Source organism: Rhipicephalus microplus, chromosome X, assembly GCF_043290135.1.
Source record: "Rhipicephalus microplus isolate Deutch F79 chromosome X, USDA_Rmic, whole genome shotgun sequence".
Taxonomy (NCBI): domain Eukaryota; kingdom Metazoa; phylum Arthropoda; class Arachnida; order Ixodida; family Ixodidae; genus Rhipicephalus; species Rhipicephalus microplus.
In genome coordinates this window covers 217,492,452-217,505,449 of record NC_134710.1, presented here as the reverse complement: position 1 = coordinate 217,505,449, position 12,998 = coordinate 217,492,452, and the positions used below count along the sequence as shown (strand labels likewise).

The 12,998-nt window shown below is 46.0% G+C and overlaps 1 protein-coding gene across 1 annotated transcript; it reads left to right on the top strand.

The window, feature by feature from the left end:
- The first annotated feature begins 1,699 nt into the window (after positions 1-1,699).
- Positions 1,700-12,723, top strand: LOC119187469 (uncharacterized). Its single transcript, XM_037435584.2, has 2 exons — positions 1,700-1,940; positions 12,003-12,723. Exons 1-2 carry the CDS (start codon positions 1,840-1,842, stop codon positions 12,385-12,387), a joined length of 486 nt encoding a protein of 161 aa, XP_037291481.1. The 5' UTR covers positions 1,700-1,839; the 3' UTR covers positions 12,388-12,723.
- The last annotated feature ends 275 nt before the right edge of the window (positions 12,724-12,998 follow it).

The following is a 12,998-nucleotide window of genomic DNA, read 5'->3' as shown; positions in this document are numbered from 1 at the left end:
ATTTCGTGAGAGCGCATCTTCTCGTTCGTTGTCTATATTGTTTTCGGAAAGTAGAAGCGGAAAACTCGTTCTGGCTTCCTTTCGCCTCTCTCTAAATAATCTTTTCCCCCTCTCTCTCAGCGTCTTGTAGCATTGAAGCGTAGTGTAAGGAGGCAGGTAAATTAGCCTTCATTCCAGTTCATGTGCATCGTTCAGCAGCCGAAAGTTTCAGCGAGTTGTCTCGCTCCGACCCAACGAACAAGTAATCACTGGCACGGCGTTCGTCTCGTTCGTAGAAAACCAGAATTTCCGCTGCCACGAACTCATCCATCACTGTCGCTAATCTAAGGAATGTCGTCTACCGTGGCTCATATACGGCGTTGTTTCTATTCGTTGGCCCTGGGGTGTGACAAAACGCTTCCCTCCACTCAGTGAAGCCCCTTCCTTGCTCCCCTGCTGCGACAGATATATCTATGGGTCGTTCAGAAAAGTTTGAGCTCTCCGACTTGGCGGAGAAGACAAATAAAAATTTGAAAAGGAAGCCACTGATAAGTCAGTGTTACATGCCCTAGAGCATCGCCAGGATGAAATAGGCAGCTCATTTGTTCTTTATTTGCTTCCTGTAACGCCTTAAGGCAATTATGCCACAGCCATCGATTTTCCGACCACGTGGCAAGTACGATCTGCGTAGATATAGGGCATGTATTACATCCGTAAACATGAAAGAATGCAGCCAGGCTCAAAATGGCTCGAAAAAGATACAAAGAAATGATTTATATTTATTTATATTAACTGCACGTACGCCGGCTGCGGCAGCCTACAAATAGGGGTTGAGGTGCACGAATGCTGACACAGAGAAAACGGGTTTGATTCCTGGCCCGGAAGTCACAATGCTAGATGCCGTCGTGCACTGTTAGTGCACGTTGAAGAACCCCAGGTGTTCGAAACTGACCATTACTAATAGGTTTTCAATGCGCAATGTGGTCTAAGTTAACCGGAGCCTTCCTCAATGTCTTGTTCCACAGTTTTGGACCGTAAAACCACAGAAACTTTCATTGTTCTCTCGCACTCCCTCAGAATCAAAACACTTATGGACTACAGCGATTCCATTCATTTGTCACATTTCAGCTTTAGCGGCAACACAGGCGTGTGCGAGAAAGCGGACCAAGCTCAAGAAAAAACAAGGGGCTATTTTCAGGGTGCGAATGGTATTTGCAAGTAAGCCGTGAGACACGTCTTTCTGGCGGCGATTAACAGTGTATCTTCAACAACACACCCAGCTCGAAACTCGTTTAGGTACCATTATTTGCTGCTATGCTTCCTGCTAAGTGCGTTTCCCAAGAAATGGTCGTCGCAGCGGGATTCCGTTTCGCATCTATAGAAAAGCAGTGCTGCAGAGTCGAGACAGACTGACAACGTTTAGGTCGCATTGACGAACTGCCCAGTATTTTCCCGGCAGAAGACCCGGATCTATAGACAGCTATTGTGTCTGATCTTCCCTCGGGGCTCTTCGTTTTGCGTGCCTGTGCAGCCTGGTCAGGCCCATGCGTTCCACCCGGAGCAGTCGCTTCGCGCATCATCGCTACCAATTGTGGCAAGAAGTCGTTCGGCCAGTCCTCTCGCAGTGAGCGCCGTCCCAAGGACGTCGCCGCAAGGGGGAAATCCCTCCCCCCTCATCGCTTGCGGGGTGGCGGGTGAGGCGCCTCGGCCGCCGATTAAATCTCGCCTGTCCCTCCTCGCCGGCCGCGTATCCCCCTTCGGCCAGGAGGCACGGGCCGATCTGCGCAGAACGCCCGGCAGCCGCCCTCAGGTGCTGTTGTATACGCGCTAGAGAAGCGAGAACTCACCGAGTCGACCGGCATGGCTGTTGTACCACGGACGATGCACTGGTGCCTCGCCGCCTGCCTTGCGGTGGCCGTGGGACTTGTCCGGGAGGCGTACGCCATCGATGACCATCAGCTGTGAGCACTTCATCTTATTTCCTATCTGTCGTGTTTCGGTACTCGTGCTCGTGTGAAATTTCAAAGGAACCACTTGTGACTGCACGTATTTACACACGGGGTGTGAGCGGACGTTGCAGTGAAGGCAACGGTTTGTTGCAAGCTCGTACTATGCAAACGTGATCACCGTGTTCCCTCTTCTGGCTACCGCGCAGCCATACAAGACCAACATTAGAATTAGTAGAGAACAAGAAGGCGAATAAACGAGGAAGGAGGGAGGAGGGGCGTGCGAGCAAATCGATATACTTCCATAGCTTTGGATTGCTTGGAAGGCCAGTGCGGACAGGGCTTCTGAACCATGCACCATCCATGGTGAAATTCGCAGGCCATAGATCACTTCATAAAAGCAAGCATTGATCATTCAAAAACCGCTCTTACGAACAACAGCTTTGTAGGCAAGAATTAACTAAAGTTTTTGTTCCTGAGAACTGCTTGTCATTTGCAAATAATTCATATGTGGCATTTAACGATCCAAAACCACCACACAATAAAGAGAGACGCCGTAGTTAAGGGCTCCGGAATTTTCGACCACCTGGGACTTTTTAACGCGGTCATTAGAAAGTAGCAGTCACTCGTGTTCTCGATAGCGTCGTCGCTATGGCCTCTCCCTATTCCTGCTTATGGCTCTAGCGTACAAATTCTTTTGTTCTCTTTTCTATCGTTTATATCTGTATTAAACTAGATATTAAATATCTCAGGCGTCATCCACTTTCACACGTCTTCATAATATTAGAAGCGACAATGATTGGCCATCTTGAAACTATATAAAGGGTCTTAGAAACTGCGTTCACAGGTGACACGACGTACCCAAATTCCCAAACCTCGTACACCTTGAGAGTTATTTCATACTGCTGTTTTAAACGTACAGTTGTTATGCCGACCCCTAATCTTAGGTGTTTTACTTGTATAGCTTCTAATCAGTTTAATTCCTACACTACAGATCTGCTCGCTTCAAGGCCAACCCAACATTGTGCACTTCTGTGTATGCGTAATTATAGGTATATGTCTTACACGTGTAGTAATCCATATAAGCAGGCTTTGAATGTGTGTGTGTGTGTGTGTGTGTGTGTGTGTGTGTGTGTGTGTGTGTGTGTGTGTGTGTGTGTGTGTGTGTGTGTGTGTGTGTGTGTGTGTGTGTGTGTGTGTGTGTGTGCGTGCGTGCGTGCGTGCATGTTAAATGTATTTTTACTTATTCAACACCACTTGGCTTATCTCTTCGGTAATGAACCTTAGAAACTGCGCTCGGTGTGAATTTACACCTAGCGCAGCCGATAGCGGCAGCCCAATTAGGAACTAAGTCGCTGATATGGCCCCTGATCTCGTGGGTGTGTACTGATTCCCAAGCTTGTCTACCAGCAGGGCTTGTTAACATGGCAGGGATGCCAGAAAGTGTTCTACTATTAACGCCCATTACGAGTGTCAAGTGGGAAATATAAAAGGGCATTTGAGTTACATCACGTCTCTCATTTTGCGGCACATTGTTTGCGCATAAACGAGAGACTATGACGTGGAATACAACCTCTAATTTCGTAAATGGAGACCGCGTGTTGTACCCTGGTTACGTTGTTTCACTTTCCAAGTCGGACGTTGCTATCTGTAACGAACTATACTTGCCCCTTCATGTCACAGAGTTGTCAAACTCTGCAAACACATTTTCTGGATGGAAGCATTTGAAGCGGGACGAGTTCTATTGTTTCTTCTTCGGTATAGTTATCTCGATATATTTCAAATGAATAATTGCTGATTTTGTTTATTATTACTAATTCGTGCAATTGAGAACATGAATGCGTGAATTAATAGATCAGAGCTCGCGTTCACGTCTCGTGTGTTCCCGTACAAGACGATTGTTATCGTTGGTATCTTCATCTATTAGGCACCAGCTCTCGTTCGTGCAGAAATCCCACTTAAGTGCAGGTTAAGGAACATCTAAAAGGAGGCAGTAAAACTCCACACAGTCAAACTTATCATCATCATTGTCATCGTAAGCCTGTCTTATGCCAAAAGAAGGACAAAGACTTTCCCAGTGATCAACTCACCCTGTCCTACGCAAGTTCATCCCACTCAATGCCCGTGAATTTCTCAATTCCTTTCCACCACCTCTGCTATCCTAGATCTGGCTTCCCATCTCTCTGCATCATCGATTCTGACCAGGGGCGCAGCCCGAATTTGTCTCTTTTTTTTTTTGGGGGGGGGGGGGGGTGTGATTAGAAGGTCCAACTACCGTACTTGCACTTGTATAGGTAAGGACAAATTGTAAGGCAAAGCAAACGAAGGCGCCCGTGCACCAGATACGTAGTATTCTTCCATCCTATAGTTGAGGTGTCTTATAGTGAGTTTAAAAAACACACGTGCACCAAATATGTCGCGATGGCGTTCTTATGCTCATGGAGTCGCCAATGACTCGATTGCACTTAGCGGAAACAGCAACAACAACGACAATCTCGCTGGGTTGAATTTCTTGCAATTTTGGACCAACTTTGTGCAGTTAGCATTTTGACGTATTCGAAAAGTGATGGTACATACGAATAGTGGTTACTCAATTCGCAAATCGAACTAAACGGCACACTATGCTATACCGTATTCGACACATTCGAATATTCGCACTGTCCAAGATACCGCTGAGGCACAGTACTGATAAGATCATGCTGCACGTAACTCGAGTGCTTGCCGATGCCTTGATACAAAGTCGAATCCACATCCCCTCTATGAGCGCGCGGGAAGCCCTGGCCCTGCCTTCAACTCGAAAATAATCAGCATTGCTCGTCCGGGAAAGATTGCAGCATCGTCTTGCCTCTCTGGCAGTATTGCTTTGTTTACTTTTCATTGGGATTTGTACGGAAGTCAGAGCTATTGTTTGGTACTGCAACCGGAACGACGATTGTCAGGAAAAGCGTTTTTACACAATCGGGTATATATAACGGCTATGCGAAAGCAGCGGGAATGATCTCAACGCAAAGGAGAGTGTCTTGAGAGGCGTCAGGTGCCACGCACCGCAGCACGCTCGCAAATCTCGCGGTTTCCATAAAGAACATCCCTCGGTTGCACAAGAGAGATCGTTATAGGCATCGTCTAAACATAGCATCAAGCGTCTTTACTAACTTGTCATGCAAATTGGGGGAGGGGGGAACAGTGGGGGGAGAGCAGACGCAAATCCCTCGACACCACGCGGAATTCGCCGAAAACGGGCTTTCTTGCGCGATCTTACGCCCCCACGCGTTCGCGAAGGCAAAGCAGAAGCCGCGGATTCTACCTAAATTGACAGTGTTTATCGCATCTACCCGAGGCGGCATTGAGTCGATGGGCGCTCGGGAAAGGCCAGCCGAGCGGGCTTTCCACTTTGCCAGAGGCACCGCTCTCGGCGGCGCCGGGGCAACACGCAAGGACGCCGGGTGCGTATTCCGGCGGCGACGTCCCCCGAGAGCTCTTTCCTTCAATTGACTCAATCATGCTGGCGTGTTCGTCACGCGGACGTTGATTGTTGTCAGAACGCCAGCGTTGTCTGTACGCACTGCGCTTTCGCCGCGTGTGGCACCGCGGTGGATCGCCCTAAGAACGCCTAGGCCAACGGTCCTCCCTCCCGGACTTCGATATGCTGCTCCCGTAACACAAGATGACGAAACAAGGGAAGGTATAGGCGCAAATAAAAATAAAAGAGCACCTTACACGTGTAGTCCAATGCTTCATAAGGATCATTGCGGAAGACCTTGAAAAATCACCATCATGAGCAGATGAAGAACATCATGAACAGATGAAGCACTCAAACCGAAGCTGCTCGACCCACATTTTGACGTTGTTTTGCACGGACGAGACGGAGAATGCGGGAGATGAGACGCAATGCAAGCACTGCCCTCCATGTGGCCCTCATTTTCTTGTGAAGGCGTACTTTTGGGTTAGTTGGTTTGTGTTTGCAGTGAAATAGCACCGGCGAAAACGGCAGAGCACCCGAGGTGAAGGACACGTATACACAAGCGTTCTTGTTTCGCGTCGAAAGATGTTGCGGGGATTTATTGCTACGCCATTTATAATGCAGTAGAAAACTTTGCACACGCCATTTTTCTACACTTAGATGGTGCCCTCTGAACTGTCCAGTGATTTATTCTGAATGTTTCGCGTGGAACATAATGGTAAAGTCTATGAAGATGCCGGTACCTTCGATGTTGCACAGGTCTTATCCCTCCTTCTCGAGAACATAACATGTAAACTCGGTGCAGGGGACGTTTAAGGGCCGTATGCCCAACATTTGATTGCCGTGCTTCAGAACTTGAAGCATGGTTGTTTTGGTTTGCACTGTTGGAGGCATATTGCTACCTCTGGTGTTGGAGGTAGGAATGTGTTCAGCGCACCGTAACCCCTTTCCATGGTATTGAATCTCGTTGCATCCTCCAGCCTTTTTTGTCGTTATTCTGCAAGTGTTTTCTTCCGAGCAGGCAGGTGTTAGGACCCTTTCAATCGCATAGCAGCTAGCCGTCCGTAATGACTGTTCTGAAGTAGATTGACAGTGACAGGAAAATGTTTCCTTAGATGAAAGTGAGACAATTGGCAGCGTCAAATGTTTGCCCCGGCATCCACAACGCATGAAGTTCAATTCGTTACTTCAGAATGACGCTTCAGTGCAGCTGAGAAACATGGACTGCCAACCAATTGGATTGAAAACCATCGTATATATAGTAATTTCGCGTGGCAGCGTTCCACTGGCGAACAAGTTGCATGTATACCATCCACGTCGTTCTAACTCAAAACACACTGGTTCGGGCCACGTACTGATTCTTCAGGCCCTTATTTTAAAACCCCAAGTGATCAAGTTCTTCCAGAGTCTGGGAAATTTTTTATTACCACTAGATCAATTTGCATATTTGGCTACGCGACCCGTGTGTGTGCTAGACTATACGACAACGAAAACACTAGTGATTTCGACAACGAATTCATTATGCGCAACAAACTCGTCATTTCATGAATACTATTTTCTCTTATTTTTTGTTTGTTCGTGGGTTCACAATAAAAAATACGGTTGATGCAGGACCAACTTTATTGCGTGGATTTAGAAGTCAGTCACAATTTTTGTACAAGCAAAAAAAAAAGAGACAGTTTGACTTTGCAAATTTTTAGTGTTGTATTGAGCTTATTTGTTTTTGTTGACGCTATACCTCATCATTTTTCTGCACTGAATAGTTGCTACACATATGGGATGTGAACTGTGATGTAGGAATGCCACGCTACTAGACTTTCTTTGTGCGTTTTGAAGCTTATCCCAGCGTGAGCATTAATTTGTGGCAGGAAGTAGAAATGGTAGATGGCTATAGTAGCGGTCTGCTGGCTTTACTTTTGTGCTTGTATGATAAGGTGCGATAGCCAGCAAATGCTGACTGATTCAGAGAACTTTTCGCAGGTAAGAAAATACAAAAAAAATATATCTTACAACACACCTGAGAGTCTATCTTTAAGTTACAATACACCTATTTAGAAGGAAGATCCAGCGACAGCTAATAGCAACATTAGTCATAGGAAAATGAAATGAAAATAAACGCGGCCGTCCAATGACAAAGATGACTTGCGAACGGAAAGATGCCTGAAGTCAGCCTATTGAAGACACCTTCATAAACAATTATTCTTGCTGCAGAATTGCTGGTAACAGCTGAGGCCAGCCAGTCATAGTGTTCGGCGTATGATCAGTGCGATCGGCCAGTGGCAAATATTTTTTACAAACTGGCTTTGTTAATTGTGCCCAAGGGCTCGCATGCATGCAACTCTACGCAAAGGCCGTTACTCAAACTTTTGGCCGATTAAAAAAAAACTGGTACGTCGTAATCATGACAGCAAAAATATAATTTGCGCCATTAATAAGATTCTTTTTGAGGAAGAGCGCTATGAAAGTCGAAACTAGATATACGTTCAAGGTAAGATGGAAGCTGAAAGTGATTAGAAATTGCTTAACCGGGAATGTCAAACTATGAACGCGGTCAAATAGACCAAGTTAATAGTGTAGTTTGTACGCTAGAGCTGTACGTCCAGGTACTGGTCTATCATAGCTAGTAGAATATCAGCAAAGGTCCATAGATGTGTTTCTGCGAACGGGAAGAATTCATCCTCGAAAGCGGCCTTGCTCCTAACTGTGTGCTTTTTTGTTTGTTGCTTTTTTGTCATCTTGTTTGCATTTATTCTTACTTCTTTGCGCTAAGCAAAATATGTGGGAACGTTTCAAAATGAAATTCCCGCATTCTTCTTTGTCTTTAATGACATTCTTTCTGTCTTGTTGTGTAAATAACCACACCACTGCGTTACGAAAACCAGGCCAACTGACGTCGACAGCAGTTTTCAGTGGGAGCGAACGATCGCATTTAGAGTCCAACACCGCGTTGATGGTTCGTCAGTGACGTTGAGCCGATTGTTGCCTCGGCTCCCACGGGGCTTGCGACACAATCTAGAAAGGATCGCGCTACCGAGAATCGCCCGATCACGTCGCCCATGACCAAGGTTATGGTGGACAAGGAAAACGTGGCAGGCGCGCCCCTCAAGCGTTTCAAGGGAATCCATTCAACGCATCTCCGCATCGCGCTCGCGGAATTCCACTTTTCCATGACTGCGTAATAACCTCCAAACTCGTTCGACGTTTGAACAGCACTCCTTGTCTCAAAGAAATGGGTGTTTGCTTTGCGTGCGTTGTCTCCAGATCGCAATAGCTATATCCTTGAACGCGCATTCGCGTCACCCGTTGCGTCCACTAACACTGAGGGCAGCCTCTCGGATGTGTTGGAGACTTTACGGATTTTCGCTATAACATTGTCTCCTGTACAGCTGTTTCGTGCCAGTGAACTGACGGAATGGAGTTAGATCCCGCCGCCATTTCAGTTCAACTGCAGAAAATTATAAGAATGAAGACTATAAGAATAAAAGTGCTGCCGACGGCATAAACATTCAGATAGTGTGGAGGTGATGAATTAGTGAGTTTTCTTGCGTAATGATATTCCACTTGACTTGTAGTAACTTCACGAATGGAAACCTCTAATGAAATATAAATGATGAGTCCACATGCTATATGTGGACTCATCGAAAGTTTTCAGAGTGCACGTTATATAAAAATAACTGCTTATATTTTACCGGCTCTTCCCTACCTAACAGAAACATGGAGACTTACTAATAGTGTCAAAGTTAAACTGAGCACGATGCAGCGAATCATGGAAAGAAAAATTTTATGTGCAAAACAAAAGACAAAAAGAGAACAGAGTGGGTCATGGAACAAACGGTTGATAAGGACGTCTTAGCTAAAATGAAAAATATGGACGTGTAGGCAAGACAACAGCTTGTCATTGAAGCTAACGAATATATATATATATATATATATATATATATATATATATATATATATATATATATATATATATATATATATATATATATATATATATATATATATATATATATATATATATATATATATGACAAGGCAAGTGCGCTAGGAACAGGCAGAAAGTTAAATGGGCCAATGAGATTACGAAGTTTGCGGGGACAAGGAAGCCGCAGCAAGCACACGACCGGGTTGATTGCCGAAACAGGAGAGAGGTCCTTGCCCTGCAATAAGCATAGTCAGCAATAAACCATCGCATGCGGCAGCTGTGACTTAAAAACTCAAAAGGTGCGTGAGCTGTCACACGTAATGGTTCAATGCCGAGATAAACGGCAACGAATTTCACGGGCGCGCGTGCAAAACGCAGCCACGATGCGAAACCTTACGAACCCGGACCAGTCAAGTGGGTGTATTCGACCCGCCAGTTATTCAGAAGATAAACTCAAACTTGCAATTGAAATCGACCCCCGCTATATCTGTCGTTAGCTGCTGCAAACGTACCGTGCCCAACGCTTGGTGGAGCTGGCGTCAGTCGAAGCCAGCCGAGGCCCCGTGGAGAGGCATTCTCTTACAGCTGCTCTGGGGTGGTCACATTTAAATACCCTTTCATGTTGTCTTACATGGTGACGTTGTCCAGTTGTCCAACAGTAACTCTCTTTATTAAGAGAGTGTTTAAAACAAGAAGCTGTAAAGAAACTAGGTAGTACCACTTGCACATCAGCAACGCCAGTGACAGCGTTTTTCGAAGTCACCCTAACAACAATGGTGTCCTTCAGCGAGTATTTCTGTCCCACAACTATAATCTTCATCTGTTTTGCATGCCTTTCCTTGCTCTAACGCCACGTGCAAGGAGTACTACTTTCAGTTCACAAGCGGTAGGTGCGTTATCAATGGGACGCCGCACGCTTTTGATTGATTGATATGTGGGGCTTAATGTCCCAAAACCACCATATGATTATGGGAGACGCCCAAGTGAAGGGCTTCGGAAATTTTGACCACCTGGGGTTCTTTAACGTGCACCCAAATCTGAACACACGGGCCTACAACATTTCCGCCTCCATCGGAAATGCAGCCACCGCAGCCGGGATTCGAACCCACGACGTGCGGTTCAGCAGCGGAGTACCTTAGCGACTAGACCACCGCGGCGGGGCACACGCTTTTGATAGGAAAGCACTGGGTAAAAAAAAAATTTTTCAGGAAAGAAAACGCGTGCAAGGTGGATCATGACTATTGCTATAATACAAGAAATATAGAGAGAGTGACTTCCAAAAGGGTGCAAATTGTATTTAGATACTTCCGGATGATATTTTGCTCAGCACATGATTAATGGAATACTTAAAAACCAAATTGATGTTCAGTCCCGTCAACACTTTGTCGATATGTAAAAGAAATAGGCCAGACAACTACTAAACATGCGCACACACATGGTACTGCGTGGTCGCATAGAAGACTTGGGTATCATTTAACCGCGTGGACATGCATTTGGGAAGAAGTGGGGCCACTTGCGGCTCGGTTTTGACGAACACCTGCGGACCTCGAGTGAGTGCCACGCACGCCATAGCTTCTTCCGCGCAGACGAAAAGCTCGCGTGTTTGGCGCTGTTCGATGAAAACAAATTTCGAACACCTGGAAACAAATGGACAGTCCTGGCACGCAACCTACGAGCGCACGGGGCCTCTGCACGCAACTGACCTTTTAGGCGGTCATCTAGCGCTGTGCTAAGGAAAATGTTCCTGCCCGTGGGATTTTTTACATCCACAGCATGCCGATGTTTCACATCCACTGCTCGGGGCTCGCGTCTCAGCATGGACTATGTCGTTGCTCTGAAAAGATGATGCCTAGCTGGACGTTTTATTGTGAAATGTATCTTAGACACAAGTGCTGAAAGATAAGTGGCGTATTCGATATGTACTTTTTTTAATTTATTGCACTTCATAATCAAAACACGTCTTTCTTGTTAGATGCGAGCTGACGCTGTAAATAACTCGGACCACTCTATAGCGTAAATCACACGGACGCTCAATTTCGGCAGAAAAGAAATGGCACAAAAATCTCAACTATTGTCACACACATTTTACTCTTGGGTGAAGAAGAGCGCGTTTTTGACGATCAGTAGGATTCTTTTTACTCATTGGTATCAGCGAAAACTGACAAGCTCTCAACGAAAATTGTGCTTACTGAAAAGTGGCCACTGGGGAAATCCCAAAGAAATCACACTTTTTAAGATCATTTTTATGCTGAAATTGGAGCAAGAATGTGCTCTGTTGCCTGGGATTCAAATGATCAGACGTCATAAAGGATGAGTTCATCCATTGACAAACAGTATACGTTTGCCGACTGGCTATCGCACAGCAGCCTACGTCATTTTCTTGGAACCAGACATCCGTATGATTTGTAGTTCCAAAGGTGCTTGCTGCTATCTGTCAAAAAAGATGCCCAACGGTCTCCGAGTAATTTTTTTATCTAGGTTTCTTTAATTTCCACCTGAGTAATATTTATTACAATTTGACATTTTACCACACTTTAAGCCTGAAAATGAACCGTTGACCTTGCCTCACGAATCAAAAAGCCCTTTTTAGCTATTGCATTGTGTGCAACCATACGAATCGTGCATTAGCGCGGCAACAAATTATGGTACACATTGTGTGTGACAATCATACAGTACATTTGCTTTTGCGCAGATCTCAAGACCTGTTGGACCTTAAGCTCTTGGGCCTCCGTCTGGAGACGAAGCTGACCATTCTGGAAGGCTTGGTGAACAAGCTGGGCGCCACCTCCAACAAGTGCAGCCAGGGCGGCCGTACAGGTGGTTCGGACACCGACACCGAAGTAGCCACCAGTGACACGCAGGAACGAATCTTGCGTGCCCAGCAGGCGATCATCGACATCAGTAACCGCAACACTGTCGAGCTGGAGAACCTAGCGCAGCTCGTCACCACGCAGACCTCCAAGCTGGCCAATCGCTCCGATGCCATGCTCGGACTTCTCAAGTCTTCCGAACTCGTGCTCCGGCGGCAACCACCTCAAGAAACTATCTCACAAGGACGCAGACACCACCAACCTTAGATGAACCCGATTCGATGGATCGACCAGGGGCTTGCGCGTCACAACTTTTCAACTTTTTTTGTTTGTTTTTTCACAGGAACGCTTTGAAAGAAAGGGTGCCCAATAAACGAAGGTCGGGAATGTCACAGCGCCCGTCAGTTATTCGTGCCATGCTGGCATGGTTACTGAGACAGTGTCATGAACAGGAGACGTACTATACGCCACATCACCACGCACTGTGACGTGTACAGTTGTGAACGAGAACCTGTTCCTTGTTTGCGTGGGATTTGTAGGAGATATAGTTTTGCTTTGTGTGCCTCATAATAAAGTAAAAAAAGTGTTTTCTTACTCGGAAAACTGAAGTGATTTGGGTGGAAGTATTGCCCTATATCTCAGACGTGGTTGAAAAGACTTGGTGACTGGAGGATACAGTTTTGGTGTCTTGTATAACATCCCTGCAAAATGAACGGTGAACTTTGTGTTAATTCAACGTTCCCAGCCACTCTCTCGGAGGCCAATGCAATCCCAAAAACAGTGCGATACAAATGGCCCAGGGGTGGTGGCAGGGTTAGTTATGCGCAATAAAACTCTAGACTTGGTTTTCATCCTTGCATGCTTGGGCAGTTTGATAA